The sequence below is a fragment of the Grammomys surdaster genome, unplaced genomic scaffold (assembly GCF_004785775.1).
Source record: "Grammomys surdaster isolate TR1022 unplaced genomic scaffold, NIH_TR_1.0 725, whole genome shotgun sequence".
NCBI lineage: Eukaryota > Metazoa > Chordata > Mammalia > Rodentia > Muridae > Grammomys > Grammomys surdaster.
In genome coordinates, this window is record NW_021605144.1 from 340249 (window position 1) to 363352 (window position 23104).

The window sequence follows — 23104 nt, forward strand, 5'->3', positions numbered from 1 at the left end:
ACAATTTATTTCTGATGACATCATTTGGGTATCTTAATAGGTATGGACTGAACCCCATGTGGCTCTCTTTCGAGACACAGCAACCCAAAAAAAAGGAAACTTCAAAATGTGCACAAACAATAAATATCAAAGTTTTGGTCTAAAATATATAAATATAAAATATCAGTCATTTCTGAAAACATCATAATAAATTCGGCAGCCACACGTGTCCATGGCAGGCATCTGACAAAGATGCTCCTGCATTTGGGGCATGTCACCTCAGATCCAACACAGTTGTTTTTATGTCTTTTACTATCACGTGGCTGCATATCTAGAAAAGGAAAAAAAAAAACAGTGTTACATAATAACGTTTACTGTGTGGTGTTTTTTTTTTTTTAGGGAAGGTATATGAATTTCCTCACCCTTTTTCATTGTTATTATTATTATTAATAATAAATTCATTAATAATGAATTTTATCATTATTGCTAAATGTGATTAGTTAGGGTCATAAACATCTATGATAATAATTTGTGCTGCCTATTCACACTTTTACATCGTGGAGCTAATCGCTGCCCTTGAGCCAGGCGTGATGGAGCACACCTTTAATCATAGCTCTTAGGTGGCAGAGGCAGGTGGGGTCTCTCTGAGTTTGAGGGCAGTGTGGTCTATAGAATGAGTTCCAAGGCTACATAGAAATATCCTGTCTGTCCTGATGATGATGATGATGACGACATAATAATATACAACAATGACTTATGATGTTTACTCACACTGAACAGCTTAGGGTCCTTGCTGTGAGGATGGAAACCCTTCTTCTTACAAGTTGAAACCTCAAGCATGCCAGCGTTGGTGAGCCTGAAAATGCCGGTGCTAAACAAGAGGTTGAAAATAAGCACAAAGTTAAGGACCATCCGGGAAGAAGTAAACACACACCTCCATCAAACAGGAAAGCAGAAGAAGACACACACTATGAACGTCCCCACGACTTCCACAATGAACTCTAGAAACATTGATCTCCAAGCACCTAGAGGACCCCGAAGGGACAGGTAGCTTGATGGTTGAGACCTCATATGAGAGGCCATACATGTGTCCTCCATCTGAGCAAACAGTTCTAATTCCTGTACTAATGTTAGTGTTCTTGATGTCCACCACCAGGTATGTGGCAGTGTCAGACACTACAATCAGCACATCATAGAAACTATCATCTAGTGTCTTCTTCTTGTCAATCCAAGACAGGTAAGGATGAAGGACGGAGAGGCTAGGATCACAGTGGTCAGGTCCCCTACAACTTTCAGGTAGACTCAGCATCAGTAAAGGTCTGTCTGGTTCTTACGATTGTAATGACTTTGTAAACTGAAGTCTTCCAGACAATGAAAAGCCATTCCTGTCTTCAAAGATCTATAACAAGAGCGAATGGCTGGACTTGTTGACAGGGGAGAGTTAGAATGTTACTGACAAGTGCCTCAGAGCCAAGTACCATGGCCTGGGGGACTCAGGGGAGCTTTCTCCTTCCACTTACTCTTGATGCTTTGGGGAGCACACAATAGCAATGGCCTCCGGCAACATAAGCTGATAGGAGCACTGAGTGTGAAGATCCACACTGGACAGGAATGCCGTCTGCGTGGGGTGTGTCTACAAATGGGAAAGAAAACAGTCTCATTAGCGAAGGCTGGACTACCCTCAAAATGTCTCCTGTAGCTTTCACTAAGCAAATACACATAAAAAACATGTTTCGGTGAGGGTTGACAAGATGGCTCAGTGGGCAAAAGGGCTTGCCATGAAACCTGATGGCCTGGCTTAGATCCCTGAAATCTATGGTGGGGGGAGAGAACTGACTCCCTGGAGTGTGTCCACTGACTTGCACATGTGTGCCACGGCACCTGGATACCTGCACTTGCACACATCACACCACCACCAATAATAATAATAATAATAATAACTAATGATAATAATATACAAATAAAAACTAGTTGAGAGGAGCTGACAGAGTTCCTCTTTTTCTACCATACTCTTGTTGGTTTGGAATAACTCTGACCTAGAGACAAAGTTCCTAGGAGTGTATGTGCTTTCCTTGTGGGAAAGAGTGAGATGTCTCCACTTGCTAGAGGCTTTAAATAGATCCTCCATTAATCGAATGAGCTAAGAATCTTACTATCTCAGTCCACATACAAGGATCTCCAGACTCTGGAGGATAAAGTCTGGCCAAGAGATCAGAAAGCCGGGATCGTGGACTCCTTTGTATTCTTTTAGAACTAAACATAGCACACTCCTGAGACTGTCCATGGCTCTTCGTCCTTATAAACAGGAGGAGGGGGTCTCCAAGTTGCTAAAGGTGTTTGAGATCCATCTGGCTTAGCCACTGAAAATGCACAAAGAGAAAGAAGTGGAGAATCTCAACAAAACCCTGTCTAGACTAAAGACACACCTTGCCATCGAGCCACACGCACAGTAGGCCCATTGTCAAAATGCAAAGATTTCATAGAGGAATGAGTAAGACTCAGCATCCTCTTCTCTGCCAGAGACTGCCTTCTCTGAGTACAACAGAGCTTTCTAGGTCGCAGCAGAATGAAAGACATGTCCTAAGGAGCCAGGGTGCTGTGGAGTCAGTAAGCAGGTTGTCAACAGAAAAGTTACTCTGCCCACCACTTTATTTCAGACAGAATGCACTCGTGTAAGCACTTGAACCCTTCATTTCTGCCTCTAAGAACCGTTTCTGTGCCCATGAAGACACCTCTCCCATGGGAGCATGGCATTCCCATTGCAAAGGAAAATGGTGGTGGCGGTGGTGGTGATCATGATGGTTGTGATGGTGATGATGATGGTGGTGGTGATGGTGGTAGTGGTGTTGATGATGATGGTGATGTGGTGGTGGTGGTGATGGTGGTCGTGGTGGTGACACCAGCAGTAAATGCCATCTATTACAAAGGAATAAAATTCTGGGCAGGAAGCTCATGACCTCCCATGAATTATGATAGAGTTCTCACTAAGGTCTGTGCTGTCGTTTTGGGAATTGTTTATCAAGAATAACACTGACTGGCCTGCATATGTAATTTTTAAAACTTCCACCTTTAGCTTGTTATAATTCCTTGATACAGCTTGTATATGTGCACATGCATGTGTGTGTGTGTGTGTGTGTGTGTGTGTGCATGTATGCATGTGTGATACAGTGGTACATGTACTTATTTAGGTGTGTGTGTACATGTATGCATTGCTCCTTTTTACAAATAAATTCTCACATTTGAGTGGCAGTTCATACTTTTCAGAGGGCTTTCCAGTCCTATTGCCTTAACCGACAGCATCCAATCAATGCTCTCTTTGGCTTCACTTAATCAATGAGAAAACTTGAAAATAAGGAGTCAACGGTCAGGACTTAGGGGACGGAGGGACTCAAAGATGGAGCAAGAGTGACATCTCCTCCAACCTCTTAAATCATATTGCAATAACTCTTAGCACATGTGCGTGCGTGTGTGTGCATGTACGTGCGTGCATGCATGTGTGTGTGTGCCCACACTACTCTTACCCAACCCTTTTTTACAAACTAATTCCAAATCAAACCCTGCTTGTTTTGAGTCTATTGCAGACACCCAGACAGTGCGTTGGGACTTTTGGTCTGCATCCCACGCTAGTGAGAGGACCTGTTACTGCTATCATCAGAATGATGGCGTCCCTTTGACTTTCTATAGGGGAAAGAGAAATCGTCTAATTGAAGAGATGACAGTAGGAACCACAGTCTTTAGGAGGTGACCAATAGCAGCTCAGCATAAGGGATTCTGGGTGAGGGAACTGCTCTCTTGATCCTCTATCTTCCACCATGCAAGGACAGAGCAACAAGCTGTTGTCGTGGAAGCAGAAAGCAGTTCTCACTGGACACCAGTGCCAAAGCCCTGGTGTTTCTTCCAGTCCCTAGAACTGCAAGACTGAAACCTCTTCTCTTTATAAATTATCTAGTCTCCGATACTACAAATACAGACATGAACACAGCACCCCGGATTGAGCTGTGTATAACTAAATAAAAAGAAAAATCCCTAGATAATTTGATCTATGAAAAAGAAATAGACCACCTTTATGGAGAACAAGTCATAGTTTTTCTAAGACTCTAGAAACTGTTGAGAAATTCCCTGGCGTTATTTCATGTAACACTGAGGATCACATGAAGTTATGGGTTCCCACAGTTATGGGTCCCATTTAGTGGAGGACCAAGCTGCCATCACAGCTAACCGTTTGCCAATGCTCCTATCATGAGCTCTTAGCAGAGCTGACATTTATTAAACCCATGCCTATCTGATGTATAGGCCCAGTTTCACACCTACAGTGGCCTGGAAGATGTCAGAACCCAATATTTTGGCCCTAGCCATCTGTGCAAGTCCCCATCCATTTTATGAATACACTTCTGCTCTGCAGGGTAGGGCAATGTCACGTGTGGACTCTCTTTAGTACACACAAACATTGTTTAAAAGAAGGGCCATCAGAAAAAGGTTTATAATCGAATTTAGACCCACAGCAAAGGAAAGGAGATTATTATACAGTTAAGAATTTGGCTAAAAGCCGGACGGTGGTGGCGCACGCCTTTAATCCCAGCACTTGGGAGTCAGAGGCAGGCGGATTTCTGAGTTCGAGGCCAGCCTGGTCTACAGAGTGAGTTCCAGGACAGCCAGGGATACACAGAGAAACCCTGTCTCGAAAAAACAAAAACAAAAAACAAAAAACAAACAAACAGACAAAAAAAAACCCAAAAAATTAGGCTAAAGCTAAATCTAATCCGTTGGATTATCAGAACCCATCAGAGCAAGACCTATTGCTATACATTACCTTTCTTAATTCTGAAACATACAAGTATTGAATACCCCTCTTTCAAATCCAAATGTGACAGTTTTATACACAACTCACATTGAATAAATTGCTTTTATATCATGATACTTAATACCTCCGGGAAAATATAAAAAGAAGAAATTATTTACATTCATTCAAATTCCTGTATGAAGAAAACAACACACCATACAAAAATAAATGGAAACCCAGAAGGCCAAACATACGTGAATCCATCCCAGTGTGAGGAGGCCATGTTGATCCTGAACACTGAATAATTCCTCTACGTTCTCCACGTCGCAATAGTCTGGGCCAGCAGACTGCTTTGGCACAACCACATGGGTAATGGTGAATTCATTGTGCGTCTAGAAGACAAACAAAATAACACACCTCTGACAAAAGAAACATCTGAGCAGGATGTCACTGCCTAGCAGACTTCAGCCAATGTACCACCCCCTCACTGCACACACTTACAATTCAAAAACAAGCAGAAAAATTGACTCTACTTAAAGTTTTGGACGTTTGTTATTTGGGGCTTGAACCCCATTGCTGCTGTAGAAAGTACAAGGGAATTAGTATTGGGGAGAGCAACGGTAATGGATGCGTAGTTAACAAATGACATCTTGGCATACTTGACCTACAACGGAAAATGTCTTCACACCACAAGGTCAGGTTCCTTTAGAGAGACAAATTTCTCAAATGTGTGATGTTACTTAAAAGTATTCCTATGAGTTGTAGGGGCTGGTGTCTTGTTTTTATTAATTGTGTGTAATTATGAAAGAATTAGTATTTTCCTCTAAGAGTCGCTAGTGTCTTCCAAAATTAAAATAGCATGGCTTGTACAATTAAGCAAGAAGAAACATTTCGCTCTCCTTGGGGAAAAGGTAAGTGTGGAAAAGAAAAGGTCTTGAAGTAAAGAGGAGAGTTTTAGGTTCACTGAGCTGTGAGATGCTGTCCTCCAGGCCTGGGGACTTCCCACCCTTCTAAAGCACCATCCACTCTCCAGCCTCAGGGCCTTCCGAGGTGCTGAGTTCTATTCCCTAAATCTTGCCTTGTTATCTATCATTTTTTAAAAATAGTTTGTTTATAGCGTTTTATGGTGTCTCTGAAACTTTAGAGCTCATTTTTTTTTTTTTAGAATGCCAAATCCACAAGTAATGTTGGTAGTTTAAGGATGTTAATATCAACTTCATATTATTACCCTCTCCCCATCTACCCTGCTTTTCCTATCACAGGGAAGCCAGTACTACTCAAAGTATCATACTGAGAGATGAAACAAGACCATACCAGCTTTCCACAGAGGATCCCACAGGTTTCTATTCCTCTCACTGTGTTAGAGTCAGCCAGCAGCAGAAATTTATGGCAAAGATCTCTTGATAAAACTACACACCTCAGTCCTTCAACCACCAAATCTAAAACAGAAAGAAGAAACACAATAAAAACAAGTTTTGGATCATGTCCTTTTGAATTTCAGTGAGCAACTAAAGCACAGATTTCAACACTTTCCGTAGTTAGCTTAAAAAAAAATCAGACCACTTGAAAGTAGACATGGACTAGAAGGAGGGTAAACTGACACGTACATTTCATATACAAATTATTTTATAAGAAAGTTTATAAAGAGTCAGCACTATTACACAATTGGCCTCTGGAACAACTCTACCATATGTGAGTTTTCTCTCTGCACACCACAAATATGCCAGAGAACCCATGGGGCCACAGTTGACACATTGTTGTAAGACACGGGATGAAAACTTCTTATCATGTTTGCTACGTGTTACCTTCTACCATGCTGTGATCAATTAGTAGACAAAAGCACTTTTTTTTTTAAACAATTGCTAGTAAAGTAGCATTCGAAATGGCTGCCTACCAAATTCCTTTAATAGGTGACTCTGTGAAAAAGAAATGCCTATTCGACTTGGGGAATTTCGTAGAGTCGATATGGCAGCGCTTGACATCAGTAAGTGCTGGTGGAAAGCCCCACTGCTCACAGGTTAGCTGTCGATGGGACTGAGACCCTACCTGCTCAGGCTGATGTTAAACACTGAAGTATCTCAACAACCAATTTTTCATTATATTCTTTCCTATGCAGTGTTTCCCTTTAACATGTATGCATGTCTTAAGTAAAACACAATGAAGGAAAATAAATGCTAGGATTCTTCATTCAAAATCTCTACTCATTATCAAAACATGATTGCTCTATAATGAGGCAGGTTCCGTGGGTTGGATTTTAAAGGTGGACAAAGTGAAGGTCAGATGTACCTGTGTCCCACATCACTTACTCTGAACAGCACTCAGGGTGGCCGCTGGTTTTAGGGCTCTGTTCACCGGAGGAGAGTAGTTAGCGAAACCGCTTCCGTCACTTTTATGAGGATGGTCTCCAAATACATTCCTCAGAGAGTTGTTCTGGTGAGTGGAAAAGCAGGACAGCCCACTTCCGTCAGTCTGCTCAGACAGCACTGGGGAGTCCTGACTTCGCGTCTGGCCCCGAGCCAACTCCTGCTTCTTGAGTTGATCTTCGAAAAACAGGAATTGTTCGGACTCTAGTTGCTGTTGGCGCATCTGAGCTATCCGCTGCCGCTCTGCCTCGATCAGTCTCTGGTGTTCCAACTTTTTGAGAATTTCCGCTTTATATTTGTTCTAAGATGGTTGACAGGAGGAAAAAAAATGCTAAGTTTTCTGAGACAAAAACATCAAACTGAAAGTAGATAGTTTCAGTCCTCTGGCAGAGAGAAAGAAAGAGAGAGAGAGGGAGGGAGGGAAGGAGGGAAGGAGGGAGGGAGGGAGGGAGACAGAGACAGAGAGACAGAGACAGAGAAAGAGAGAAAGAAAGAGAGACAGAGAGAGAAACAGAGAGAGAGACAGAGAAACAGTCAGAGACAGGGAGAAAGAGATATTCTTAGTAAAACAGAAAAATAAACATTACAGCAAAAACATTTAATTTGATGAACACAGCCTCTCAATTCACTACATTCCACCAAAAACTGCACAGCAGGTGTGCTGTCTATATTCCTCAGTGCTTCTACATACTGGAATACCAGTGTCCTGTGGAGCAAAGAATCTCACCCATTAAATGGCACTGTCCAGTCAAGTAGCTGCTTTCCAGATACTCCTTTTAAACTCAAACTAGCTGAGCTTAGATGAATTTAGCAATGTGGTTCTCAGGCACACTAGTAACATTCTGAGTACCAGGCCGCCTCCCGGGCTGGGGCTGCTGTGCAGGAAATACCAAATGGAGCATGTCCATTACACGAAGACTTTTTTTGGCTTGGGGCTCTCAAGAGCCTTTTTGTATTTGTCTATAGCATGCCTCTTCTAGGGGTGCATCATGGTGAAAGGGAATCACAGAGAAATAGTTCCCCAAAGTGTTCCACATTTTTTTTTCTATCAGAACTAACCAAAACTTAGGCTAAAAATTAAGAATCGCAACGCGAGTGCTAAACAAATACCTAGGCATTATCAGATTAGAGGAATATCAAGGCTACTAAGTTCCCAACGGATGCTGAAAGAAACGTAGTGGCAAGGTACTGTAAGGCGAGGAGAGTTCAGGAGACTCCGTCTACAGCAATGCTTTACACACGCACCACTCTGGGCCTTGTTAGCATTAGGAATTCTGATTTGACATGTGTTCTACGTTTCTAACAAGCATCATGGGATGTGGGTGCTGCCCACGGTCAGGGCTTACAGGTAGGTTTGTTACTCTCCTGCCGCCACTCTTCCACTCCAGAAACTTCCACACAGGATACATGAGGCCACTGGTATTAGCACAAGTAGAACACAGCACAGCTGTCTGATCTGCTTCTCCCAGAATAAAGGAGTACCATCTATTATTCCCTCTACAGATTAGTCAAAACACCTCATGCCAGCCAGTCCTCCAGCTCTGGGACTATTTGTGGAGGTAGAGATTGAAGTGAAGTAAGAGGTGGTAGAGCCGGCAACCTCCAAAGCAAAGAGACAAAGCAGTGTATCTGTTGGAGCTCGGTTTGGTGCTGCTGTGTATTCAAATGCTAAATTCTGTAGCCCAAGACCTGGTTGCCCCTAGATGAGAGAATTCTCATGTACAGGGCCCTTTATTGTGTCATCATCCTTGCTCCCCAGTTGAAAGCTATTGGTTAAATAAAAGTGGCTACAGCCAATTACTGGGAAGAATAGAGGTGGGCGGAGCTTCGGTTACTAGGCTGAGGGTCCGCGGTAGAGAGCCAAAGAGAAGAGAACAAGAGGTCTCCATCAGACGTGGTGGACCAGGATCACTTGGCTGAGTGAAATGCCCCCTGAGGATAGACTGATAGAGCAGAAATAATCTGAGTGAGAGAGACTCAAACAGCAAGTACATAGGGCACTCGGGGAATTAACAGCCTAGCATATTGAAAAAAATAGATTAGGTCTAATTTCCTCCAGAAATTATGCTAAAGTTGATAGAAATATCCATTAGATTTTGACTTAATTATTAGGGGACTGGCAGGGTCATATTAAGAACTAAGAGAGTTATTAAATATCATTTAAAGCAACATATGTCTTGTAATCTCATTAAACATAAGGATTTGCATCCTGAATTTGAGAATGCCAGCGATGTACTAGTTAAACTCTCCTTTCCATGCCCTCTAGTCTTCTTTCCCTATGTAATAAGAATTCAGAAATGAAAATCCATTGGAACTCTGACTATGTCTCGGGTATGTGGTTAGCTGTTCTATCTTGAAGGAATGTTGACTGTACTATTTAAGACCTGGATTCACATTTCCAAGTCCCACGTGATTACAAACATCAAAAATCATGTTCTGTTCTGTCTACTTTCTACAACTTCTGTTCATCTTGAAAAAAAAATCTGGCTCAAGGTTACACTGGCAAGGGCTGGTCGGAAGCTCTATTTAAATCACCGTAGGAAATCTATTTCCTAATGCACTGCTTTATGAGATGTTTTAGGGGATGAAAACACCACATCCTTAGAGCATGTGCTTAACCGGAACAGCCACATGAATTCTTTATTAGTTTTACATCATCACATCTTTAATTTTTAATTTAAACATATACATTTCAAAAACACATACAAAAATGATATTTTGAAAACCATTTTCACAGAAAACTGTGAAGAAATAAATGTACCGACAACTTACTTTACTTTGCAAATATTCTTGGTATTCTATGTTGTATTTTCTTAGCAGGTTTGTTTTCAGTTCGTCCGTCCTTGGGAATGCAATCTCCTTCAGTTTCTTTCAAAAACATATAAACATACCAATTAGATTTTTCAGTATACCCTTTCAGAGCATCAGCTGAGAAAGACACACAGCTGGAACGCTCAGAAAAATAAATCTATTCTAGGACTCCAGAATAGAGCTTTTAGGAATGACGGAAAATTAGAAAACAAAAAAAAAAGTGTGTTCCTTTATATAATTTCTATTTATTCCACTAGTTAGATAAGCATTTTAGGTAGGACCAATAAGATTTCATACTGCATATGTAAATCACTTAACATTGGTGTTACAAAGGGTATTAAGGTGTATATGGTGGGTAGGGGTGTCGAATGTAAAAAGCAGCTGAGGAACGTTTTATAACAACTCCTATTCCAAATCCTAATCCCAGAACTACTGAATTCACTTCTCTAGCAAGTGCTGAGAGAGCCAAGATAGTCAATATCTTCAATGGTTCTCAATGGCAGGAGAACCTTGGAAACTGGATAGAGTCCAATCATATCCTCCCTTCTGGAAGGAAGGAAGCAAAAGCCTAGGGAGATTGGCTCATACACATTGGTAATAAACTATCCAGTTGGATGAGGATCCAAGCATCTCATCCCTAGCTAAACTCTCCCACCAGAATTTCTTTCTAGGAAGTAAATGCCACAGGGATGGGTCCTAACAAACATATATTGCAGTGACTTTGTTACTGTGTGAAAGGTCACAGTATAAACTTACACAAATGAAGATGGTTACAGTGTCTCTAAATAATAAAACTCAATGGGACCACTGTCCTCTATAGGGTTCAGGAGTTGAGCGCACTCTGTGGCTGTAGCGAAAACTCCATCCAGCGGAGAGTAATCAGCAGCAGCTAATGTGGCTTGTTCAAGTAAGCCCAGGAAAACAACCAGTCTCTCAATCTCTGGGAGGAATTCTCTCATCTTAGTTTTTGTAATGTCAATTAGACACCTTGAATGCACAGTCATAATCATTAGACATCTTAGGCAGAAATCAAACTGCTATGTTTGATGGAATGGGGTCCTTGTGCTAATGCTCTCCAGAGGTCAGGGCAAAGATGAAAGGAGGCTGTGAATCAATAATGTATACTTGGGGGCACTGATCCCACAGTGGAGTGTCAGTCCAGTGTACCTTCATGATATCCTGCTTCTCTGGAACTGCACACTGCTGGTAATCTCGATGGCTCGGAAGTTTTTCTACAAATAATCTAGAGAAAGAGAAAATACAGCATTAGCATCCTGTGAGAACAAAAATTCAGTGACTTTCTAACAAGCATTCTTTTTTTTTTTTGATCCACTCAAAAACTTTTTATTTAACTATGTTCTTTACACCCACTCTCTCTCTCTCTAAAGGTTGGTATACCTATTAGTCTGAGTAAATAAGTACTTTCACTAAACAAAGTGTTCTTCATTTAATTGTGCTGGCTAGTGTTTTATCTATTTGACACAAGCTCAATGGAGAAAATGCTTCCTTTGGATTGGCCTGTAAGCAACTCTGTGAGACTTTTATTTGATTAATGATCCCTGTGCGAAGGTCCAGTCCACTATGGGTGGTGCTATTCCTAGGAAGGTAGTCCTAGATTGTATGAGAAAGCAAGATAAGCAAGCCATGAGGAATAGACTAGTAAGCATGGCTTCTGCTTCAGTTTCTGCATCTAGGTTTCTACCCTGAGTTCTTGTCTTGACTTCCCTCCATGATGGACTGTGATTGAACTCCTGAAATATTAACTCTTTGTTCCTCAAGTTATTTTTGGTTATGCCTTTATCACAGCAACAGAAAGCAAACTAAGTTTAAGACAAGGGTTAAGGTCAGGATCGCTACGTACTTGCTACATACTCCCTTCTAGAAAACTCTAGTTTTTTCTTGGGTCCTGGGTACTTCAACTCGCCCCACCCCCAGCCTAGGGCACTGTCTTAGTTATGTGCAAGATTTGGAACAATGGGTATAAATCCCTTTAATCCCTAAAAAGACTCAAACAGCCACCCATGAGTCAGCATCACTGTCATGTGTTTATAAAAACTCATAATTGAAGATTCACAGCTAAGAGAGACAGCGAAAGAATCACTAGTGAACATGTTGAATGGAAGTCATTTTTCACCACACTCTGGAGGAAAAAGATTCAGCAGAGGTGAAGAAAAAACAAAACAAAACATGAGAAACAGGTGCACTGCTCCCAGGAAAAGTGAAGATAGCAAGGGTACACTTTTCTCTTCCCTGGCATGAAGAATGATATCAGCCCAGAATAAGTGATCAATATAGATTTGTAAAATGAATGACTAGAATTTTGTTAATAGATCACAGTGGGGTGTAGATAACTTAATATGGATAGCTTGTGACTACTGATTTTGATGCTTTCAACCACACAGACATATTTATTTTATTTCACCTGACAACAGAGTTATAGGTCATACTTAAATACAAGTGTAACTTCCATTTCTGACATGTGGCATAGAAGGCTTGCAGAAGCTAAAGGAAAGCAGTTTGCTGCCAAAGACTTCAGAAACAGGAAAATCACAGACCCTCAGAACTAAAGTGACCTCGGAGATTTTCTCCCATAAGACCTCATTTGTTGATACATCATTCAGGCCTAGGGAAAGTAAGTGATGTAGAAATTCTCACTCAGCTAATATGACAAGAGAATTCAAACACTCAGAAGACTTGCTAACCCAGAGGGGGATAGTGACCACTTTCCTTCCTGTGGTAGATGTGCAGAAGTTTACACAAAATTGGACCTGAAGGTGGAAAAATATATGATCCGTTGGAAATATAGTTCAGAAACTGAAGCTTTTAGAATATTTTGGTCATAAACTGTGATGGACAATCCTCAGTTTCATATTTATTGTTCAACTTCCTGCTAACAATTGATTTTTCCCCGGTGGGATGAAGGCAGTCACCCATTCTCTAGATTTCCAAGTTAATCTTTCAATCTCATTATCTTAGAAGTTAAATAATATGTAGATTCTTTTTTACTTTGTCCTTGGTGGAATCACTAAAAGTATTTTTTAAAAAATATTTTATTCTTTTCATTTGAATGTTTTTAGAATAATCACCCCCAACTGAACTACTGAAATTATAAATAAAAAAAACAAAATACAGAATACACTTATTTCATGTATTTGGAATTTTTTTTTTTTTTTTGAGACAGGGTTTCCCTGTGTAGTCCTGGCTGTACTGGAACTCACTCTGTAGACCAGGCTGGCCTTGAACTCAGAAATCCGCCTGCCTCTGCCGCCCAAGTGCTGGGATTAAAAGCGTGTGCCACCACTGACCGGCGTATTTGGAATTTTTAAAAGTCAAAGGCTTTGCCATACACATTGGCACACACTTGTAATCCATAAGATTTGAGATAGGCAGGAGGATCAGGAATTTAACTTCATCCTTCCCCAGTTACATGGTGTTTTTCAGCTTGGGCTACATGAAACCCTTTGTTTAAACAAGGAAAGCAAAAGGAGGTAGGGGGACACTAGAAAGATGGCTCCGACAGTAGAGCATTGAGGAGCTATGTTTGAATCTCCTGAACTCCTGTAAAATCTGGGAGCAAGCACACTTCAGTAATCAATAATTCAGTACAGCAATTACATCTGAGTAAAACCCCTCTGTTTTGGAGGCAAGCTTGCTAAGACCCAGGGTTTTCTAAGGGGAGGTAAAACGTACCATCTTTTGGGGAAGCTCTTTAAACTTAGGAAGTAAACAACTTCAAGAGTTCAGGAAGTCCCTAAAACTGACCAGATTCATTAGGTCCCTCCTTTCTCAAGCATATTTAAGCAGTCAGAACAGCTAAGATACACTCTCAGACAGGCTGAGCTATCTAGAAGAGGCCTCGACCACACGGATGGCCTGAAAGAGACAGATTCCAATCTATTGAGCTTCTTGCAAGTTGTGCTGTGTGCTCCAGGTTTCATGAGCTGGAATGCTGGGGTGGGTTTTTGGTATTGCTGATATATTTGGGTCATTTTTGCTCCTGTATGTAACTCTTCACCTATACTCCTGTAAATGACCCCAATAAAATTCATTGGTTTGCCAAGTTGGATTTTAGTGGTATTCTTACTTTAGTTTGTTGTTAGTTCCTTATCTGGGGTGATTAGGCATTCCTGTCTCCCCAAGAACAGTGTCACAGGATAAACAGCAACACCAAAAAACTGAGACTTTATTTCAAACAAGGTAGAAGGAAAGAACTGACACCTGAGGTTGTTTGCTGAACTTAACATGTATGTTGTGGTATGCATACACCTGCATTCATGCATACAAATGTATGCGTATAATATAACCATCCTACATAATACATTTTTCATAACATTAAAAGGAAACAAACCTTCAGTTAGGAGGAATATGTTTAGAGATCTGGTGTACAGCGTGGTGTTCACAATTAATGAACTTTACACTAGAAAGTTGTCAAGACAATAAGGTTTTAAACATTCTCACCATGAAGCATGGCAAGTAAGTGATTTAATAAACTAGCTTGATTTAGCCATCGAAAAATGTGTATGCAAACAAAATCAGAAACATACGTAACTATTTTTAATTACAAACAAATTAATGAAATTAATTAACACATGACTTTAAATTAAAACAATAAGAGACTTAGCTTAGATTTCATCATTATTAATAAAGAGAGATCTTCTAGGTTGTAAAGTTACCAAAGCTGTAAGGAAAGTCCAAAAGCACTTACGTTAACTCTCGAAGTTAGGATCCATTACTAACAAATGTCAGGGGCGGGGGAATGTGGTAATTTTTGGTGAATATTGTGGTGCAGTCACTTTTGCTCAATATTTTGATAGCTCTTTCATACATTAAATTCTTGTACAGATACCTTCTCAAAACAAATTGATCAATTCTATATGAAATGGACTATTATATGCTCTCCAGTAATCATATCTTTCCTACATGCCCGTACTCTTAACTCTTCAAATTGAATTTTTAAACTAATGATGGCAGATTCCGCATGCCGTAGATCAGTGGTCCTCAACCTTCCTAATGCTGCTGTGGCCCTTTAATATAGTTCATCATGTCCTGGTAACCCCCAACCATAAAGTTATGTTTTGTTGCTTCTTTATAATGTAACGGTTTGATACTGTTACATATCTGAGTTTTTTGAGTCTTAGGCAACCATGTGAAACAGTCATTTGACTCCCTGAAGGGTTATGAACCCCAGGTTGAGAAGCACTGCTCTAATGGAGTAACCTGTCTCCTGTCAGAAAGCTTATGTGCCTATGGGAAGAAAATGGCATAAAATGTGAAATTATAGTTGTGAAGAACAAGACAGGTTCCTCTGCCTGTTGAGAGTCTCAACCCCTCCCAGACCTTCCTTTCATTCCTGAGAGTCAAAACAGCCGAACTGGTTTGAATATAAAAACTCTCATGCTATGCAAACTGTCATATCAAAACATCACATAACTACCATTCCAATGTTCTCATTCCAAAGACCATGAAAACAGTGGTTCTCACCCTTCCTAATGATGCAAGCTTTGAATACAGTTTCTACGGTGTGGTGATCCCCCCAACCATAAACTTCCTTCTGTTGCAACTTTATAACTGCAATTTTGCTACTGTTGTGAATCATAGTGCAAATATGTAATATGCAGTATGTCTGATATGCCATCCCTATGAAAGAGCCATTTGACCCCCCTAAAGAGGTTTCAATCCAGGGATTGGGAACCACTACTCTAAAGCATGACTTACGTTATAAATTTGTTGTAAAGAACAAAGGCATTTTCCAGGTTTCCTTCTTCCAAATACACAGATGCCATCCTTTCCATTTCCACTCCGGACCTGAAGTAACGGCGTGGAGTGATGTCTTCATTAATGGAGATATTACAACCGAGCTTGCTTAGGGCACGGACCCGCTCTTCTGGGCTTAGAGAAACATCTGTATGGTCAGGCATAGCAGCTAACTTTTTCTGCAATACAGCATTTAAACTTCCAATTATAATCTTTTAAATATACATAACTATTTAATTCATATACTTTCTTTTCCAAAAACCCAATAATAGCCCTTCAAGAAATCCTTCCAATAAGAGTTAATGATAAGACCAATGCAAGCACTCCCAAAAAGACACACATCCGGGAAAAATATACACTCTTGTCGGTATAAGATCTCTTCATAAGTTTCAAAGTAGAATTATGTGGCATTTCCTAGATACGTATGCAAGTGTTTCAAGTAAAGCATCATTGATCCTCAGGTAAACTGTGGGCCTTACTCATCCTAGGTCATTTGTGTCTCAGTGGGGCTCATGTTATTGACTTTAAAGTTCTCCAGAAAGTTTCTTGGAGTAAGGTTATTATAAGGATTTGATTCTATCCCACAATATATCTAGTTTAATTGGCAGTTTCTAGAGTCTCCCCTCCACTGTCACAGAATAAAAAGAAATGCCAACTCCCCAAAACCAACCAAAACCAAACCAAATCAAACAAACAAGCAAACAACCTCCCCCCAAAAAACAAACAAACAAACAAACAAACAAACAAACAAACTGGTAAGTCCCAGAGAAGCTCTTTCAAGAAAAAGAATACCTTCTAGGTTCATTTTTTTGAAATATAAATAAGTCTCTTAAGCTTTCATCTACTAGTAATCGCTCTGTTAATTAGTTCTCGACTGAGAAATTCCTAATAAATTATGGAGAAAAGTCACTTCTGACGCTATCTTTGAGTTTTACTAATGAAGCCATTATGTACAGCCTTGGAAGTGCATGGGGCATACATATTCTGACTAACTCTTCAGGAGGCAGTGTGCTTCAGAAATGCAAGACTCAGAAAAAAAAAAAAAAGCTTTCCCATTGGTTAAGGACCCAGCAGTAAATATTTTTATGTTCTTTGTTACAACTTGAATTCAGCTCTCCATCTGTAAAAGCATATTTTAAATAATGTGGAAACAAGTGTGGCTCCTTGCCAACGTAATGAATACTACACTCTGACCACAGCTTGCTTTTCCCCTGGTTCACACTTGCCTGTCTCAAGGAGTGTGGTTCAGGCACCTGCAGCACCAGCAGCAACCAGGCCTTTCTTAAAAAGGCAAATTCCTAACTGGCTCCTCTGCAGATCTACAAACCCAGGGTCTCTGTAGGCGGCTGGGAAATGGATGCTTCCCTTAATGTTCTACATTCTCCAGCGTTAGATCACTTGACCATTGTCTCACACACCAAGAATGAGTTACACCAGAGAAAACTACAGCCAAGGTGAGACATTTGAACAAAGTCTGTAGAAAGCTCTTTAAAAAATTAAATCAGATATAGCCGTATTCTGGTTGTGGATAACTGAGCCAACAACTCTCACAGGTAGAGTGCAGGAGATTAGTTAGATTCAGAGTTTTTCTTGTGTCATCTGATTACTTCCAATTTTATGGCAACTAGAACACTACAAATCTGAAAGGACTCTTGCTTTTAAAGGTTTACTTTTTTTAAGGTTCTGTTAAACTGAAGACAGTGATGCTTCCTAGGCTGTTACTTTGGTGGGACTTGTAGCAATGAACATGAAAGCTCCTTCCCATTATTTCCTCCTCAAGGAAGTGCCAGGGACTGACTTCCTCTCTACAAGGCCTCTAGGTACCTTTCCTGTGACTTGCTGGACATACCAGGTCCAATTACAGTAAATAGCAAGATTTAGTCTCCTGAATTCCCAGAGGAAAGAAGTTTCTGGTCCAAGTGACCACAATAAAAGGCTACACAGCATTTTGATCCTCAACTTATACTTCTTGATCTGTTTTCTCTTGGTCAAGAATCCCAAACCTAGAGAGGAATGATGAGAAGTCATGCAAACATGCCCTTCCTACCTAAGTGAGTTCACCCCAAAGTAAAACACATTTCCTTCATCAGATAATCGAAACCAAAATAAAGTTAGTTCTAAAAGCACAATAGTCCAAAATTTATAAAAGAATGTGAAAGTTTCTAACGGAGAGAAATGAAAATGATAACCACCCTGCTCCAATCATCGCGAGTGTGTGCTACATATATTGAATTAACACCTTATGCCCTATAAATATGTTTTTAAAAGATTGTGTTGGAATTTGTCAAAAGCACCTAAAAAAAGTCCAACATTTTTTCACAACAAAAAGTCTTTTAGAGAGCAGAGCTGGAGGGGAATGATCTCAGCTTGATAAAAGTATATATGAGAAACCAATGGCCATCTTTATAAACAGAAAAACTTGAAGCAGTCTCACTAAATCAGAAACAAGACAAGTGGATCACCATTCCTATAAAATATAGTGCTTGAAGCTAGCTAGAACAATAAGACAAGAAATAAGAGATATGAATACGAATAGAAGAAGTCAAAGTCTCCTTATTTGCAAATGATTTTGTACATGAGACACTACAAGGACTCAACAGGATACTTGTAGAGAAGACAACCATTTTCAGAAAAGTGGTAGGCTACAAAATTAATCTTAAAATTAATAGCTTTCTTATATACCAACAACAAACAGTCCCATTCACAGCAATAGCTTTAAAAATACCTGGAATCAACATTCAAAATGAAAACTCAAAAACACTGAAAAAAGAAATCAAAGAAGACACAGAAGATAGGGAGAACACTTATACATGTGGCTTGATAGGATTCATACTGTAAAAACAGTCATCCAACCAAGAGCCATCAACAGATTCAATGAAATCCTCATCAAAAATTTGATGCACTTCTTCACAGAAATTGAAAGAAGAAATTTTAAAAATTCATATAAAAGCACCAAGGACTCTGGATAGTCGAAAAAATCCTGAACAAGAGAACACTGCTGGGGAAGTCACCATTCCTGGTTTCAACCTGTACTATAAGGCTATTCTAGCAAAAATGGCATAAAAACAGACAACTTGATTGACTGTGGAAAAATATACACTTAAGAAAAGAACATCTTTAACAGGAAAGTGGCTATCTGTCTATATGAGGAAGAATGAAACCTGACCCTTCTTTCTTGCCCTGCAAACAAATCAATTACAAATGGATCAAAGATCCTCTACTATATCTGAAACTTATAGAAGAAAGAGGGGGATACTCTTAAGTAAGAACTTTCAGAATAAGATCCTGGTTGCCCAGGAAACATGATCAACAGTCAAAAAATGGGACTCCATGAAATTAAAGAATTTCCCTACTGCAAAGGAATCTGTTAAATTGACTGAAGAGGCAGCCTACAAAATTGCTTTAGAAAAGAAACATATTTGCCAGCTATATATCTGGTAGAGGATTAGTGTCTCTAATACAGAAAAAACTCAATAAACTAATGATCAATAAAACAACCCAGTTAATCACTATGCTGTGGAACTGAGCAGAGACTTCTTGGGAGAAGAAAGTGTACACCATCCTTAGCCAACAGGAAACTATTGATAAAACTACTTTGGGTTTTCACTGTACTCCAGTCAGAATAGCTGAGATTTCATACACGAGAGAAACCAAATGCTGGCAAAGATGCAGAGGAAAGGGAAGCCTCTCACACTGTAGGTCACAGTACAAATGGGTGCAGATCAACTGTATGACCCAGATACACCACTTTCAGCATATACCCAAGCTACTCTCTTCCCTACTCCAGAGAGGCTGTTCATCCTTGTTCATTGCTCTATTCACAATAGCTAGGACACAGAAACAGCCGAGGTGCCATCAGTTAACGAGTGGATGATGAATAGAATTCTATTCATCTGGAAAAAATCAACTATGAAAATTTCAGGTAAATGGATGAGATTGGGAAACATTATACTGAGTGAGGTAACCAAGACCCAGAAAGACATATGTGGAGCCTAGCATCAAATCGTTAGATCTTTGTATTTACCTTGAAATATATGTAGAAGCCAATAAAGAGGAAAGGTACCATAGACGGTAAGGGTAAAAAGAAATGTTAAGGCAGCAGGGGATGGTGTGGCTCAGGGGGTATAAAGGGAGGAGAATAATGGGGAAAATGGTTTAAGGATGGAGGGTGGGGTAGCAGGGGCAGAGAAAGGGGTGAGGAGAGAAAACTAACAAGAGGTTTGAAAAGGCCAAATGGAAGCCTACTATTTTATAAACTTCCTAAATATCTAAATATAAGAGGAGAGAGAGAGAGAGAGAGAGAGAGAGAGAGAGAGAGAGAGAGAGAGACAGACACACACACACACACACACACACAGAGAGAGAGAGAGAGAGAGAGAGAGAGAGAGAGAGAGAGAGAGAGAGAGAATATAATTAGAGTTAACTCATCCAAAACATAATGTTTTTCCCAGAAGGCAGAGATAGTCAGATAAAAAGCCCAGTGCCAGGTGTATGATACTTTCCCTCAATTTGTTTATTAGTGGTGTCCTGGAGACCTCCTACACAATACAGGCTACTGCCAGGGCATCCCAGAGACCTTCTACATAATACAGGCTACTGCCATTGTTAGGGATGTCCTGAAGACCTCCTATACAATATGGACTACTGCCATTGCTCTTGATTTCCCACTGGAACTTGACAGTAAGACCCTGTTGCTGAAGACACTATAAGTTTTGCTCACAATACATGGAGAAAGAAAGTTTCTTCTTGGTGGGTAAGGTACTATTCAGGCTGCTGATGGAGAAAGGTCATCAACAGCCTTACCAGCTCTGAACCCTGTGAGCTACAATGATGACCAATATGGCAAGATATGCCTATGGGTACAAAGTGGCATGAATGGTATGGAAGTAACCAACTCCTTTTCTCATTGAATTTAAGGTCTGGTCCACAAGGAAATGCAAACCTGGTACTGGCCAAGAAGAGATGGTTGGGAGCTCATAGGACTTATGACTATTATTTTGCTAAACAGAGTATCAATCTGTCCTTTAAATATTCATAGATTTGGGCAGCTCTTAGACCATGTCAAAAAAGTTTATTTGTGCAGTGGGTGGCAGTTAATGCAGAAATTCCCAACTGGACAAAGTGAAGAGAGTAAATGTCTAGGGAGTGTCCTCCATAGTTCAGGGTCCATAATGGAAGAAGAGCCAGGAAGAGATAAGATGCAGAGGTCAAAGAAATGCAAAAGAATGTCTTCTTGTCATGACAGATGCACTCATGAACTCACAGCAAATGTGGTTGACTGCATAAGAGCTGTATAACATGAAGGCAGTCAATGTTCCAGTGTGAGTGGGGAGGGGTTAATGAGCCCGAACTCCTCCTATGGAGCTCTAGACGGTTGATGGCTTCTTGGAGAGGAAGACTTGGTTTTCCTTAAAGCTGTGCCCCTTTGGTAGGGTAATCGTGCTCTAGAGCCCCATGCCCATGAGTTTACAGGCAGCACATTTTGGATTCTATAGGCCATTTTAAAAGAAAAATTAAGAGAGGACATAAAAAGTTGATGTGTGGGAGTGATAGTTCTGAGAGGTGTTAGGGGGAGGAGTAGGGGATAATATGATCAAAATACATTGTATGAATGTATGGAATTCTTAAAAATTAAAAAAAAAACATTTAAAAATATTCTCTATCAATTAAGATATAAAGTAGTTAAATGATGTAGAAAGGCACTTTTACAATCCTGTTCTGGCCCACACCTTATGGTACTATTCTTCTAGGTTTCTGATAGTTGTATAATTTCAGACAGAAATGGGAGCTTGGAATCTGTGAGCCCTGTGCTTCAATATCTAGTCTTTTCTAAATGAGATTTCTCCAGCACTACAGCAACCCATTCATTTTCCCCCAGTTAACACTCCTCTGTAAAACAGTAGCACTAAATGAATCACTCAGCCATGGATAACTGTCACAGTGACAAAATAAATAAATAAATAAATAAATAAATAAATAAATAAATACCAGAGCATTTTCTAAAGAGAGCTTCTATTCCTACAATGTATATGAATTACTTACCCTTATCTTATATGTACATAGTCCACATTGAAATGAGGACATCTATAGAACTGCTTCCAACCCCTTACTAATTCTTTGGGCAACCATTTCCTATTATTCTCTAGGATGTAGCATATTCTCTAAAACAGAGTTAATATCCCACGGATATATTAAATGAAGAGGAGGAGGAAGAAGAGGAAGAAGAGGAGGAGGAGGAGGAAGAGAAAGAAAGAGAGAAAAAAGAGAGAGAGAGAGGAGGAGGGTGGATGTAGAGATTAGTGAAAGGGTAGGGACTTAGCAGACAAAAGGGCCTGGGTTCAGTCAAGTGTCCAGAGAGAAAGACAGATAGAGAGGATTAGATTACCAAAGATTACCAAAGATATGCTAAAAACTACCCAACACCATGCCTTTGATCTTTACTACTTCATTTGCATATGAACTTCTTGAATGATGACACAAATTTCCCACTTGACAAAAAGTGTTCCTTATTACATTAACAAAGTACAACAGACTGTTAGTACTACCAATGATACCTGTAAAAATGACTGCTTCCTCTGCAGAGGTAGACAGAGAGAGAGACTATGCTATTTTTTACCCCAGTGGAATGTTATTTTTGGGTCAGAAAATGCAAAGGTTTCTGCAGGACCTCTTTCTCAAGCAGTCTAAGAACAACTGAGTTCCTAAGAAAATCATTCTTGCTTGAGATTAAAGCATTCTTGTTACAACCTACTTCAGTACAAGGAACTTCTATGTCTTTATGTTCTTTGTACATGCAGGATCTGTGTTTTATGTGCATTTAGAACACTGCTGCTCTCAGCACACCATCACTGTGAGTGAGTGTCATTGGGAGAAAAAAATGAACAGCTTCTATTTATCAAGTCTCCATGATAGGCTGAGGACATACATCAGCGAGGGCCAAAGAGATTATGTAGTATGCCTACATTCACATGTAAAGAGTTATCTGAGCTACCAAGCAAGTAGACATGATCCCAAAGTCCTGATACAGGAGCCTAGCATAACTTTCTCCTGAGAGCTTTTATTCAGCAGCCGATAGAAACAGATGCAGAGACCCATATGGCCAAACATCAGGTGGAGCTTGAAGACTCGTGTGGAAGAAGGGGTGGGAACAGGATTGAGTGAGCCAGGAGGAGTTAGAGTTAAGGACATCACAAGTAGACCTACAAAGTCAACTAACTTGGACCGGTGGGTTGGGAGGGGGGTGTCACAGACACTGAACCACCAGCAAAAGAGCATGTAGGAATCTAGGCTCCCTACACATTTGTAGCAGATATGCAGCTTGGTCTTCATCTGGGTCCCCTAACAATTGAAGCAGGGACTATTTCTGATTCTGTTGCCTGCCATTGGATCCCCATCCCCTAGCTGAACTGCCTGGTTG

The 23104-nt window shown here is 40.2% G+C and overlaps 1 protein-coding gene across 3 annotated transcripts in view; it reads right to left on the reverse strand.

Moving 5' to 3' along the window:
- Positions 1–23104, reverse strand: part of Stambpl1 (STAM binding protein like 1) — a 67033-nt gene that overhangs the window by 16305 nt on the left and 27624 nt on the right. For all 3 annotated transcript variants that reach the window (XM_028782277.1, XM_028782275.1, XM_028782276.1), the window contains exons 3-11: positions 15649–15866; positions 11101–11176; positions 9895–9990; positions 7066–7423; positions 6074–6198; positions 5014–5151; positions 1500–1612; positions 751–850; positions 258–310 (exon numbers count right to left, since the gene is read on the reverse strand). In XM_028782277.1, coding sequence (XP_028638110.1) covers positions 258–310; positions 751–850; positions 1500–1612; positions 5014–5151; positions 6074–6198; positions 7066–7423; positions 9895–9990; positions 11101–11176; positions 15649–15866 — 1277 coding nt within the window. The remainder of the gene's footprint in view (positions 1–257; positions 311–750; positions 851–1499; positions 1613–5013; positions 5152–6073; positions 6199–7065; positions 7424–9894; positions 9991–11100; positions 11177–15648; positions 15867–23104) is intronic.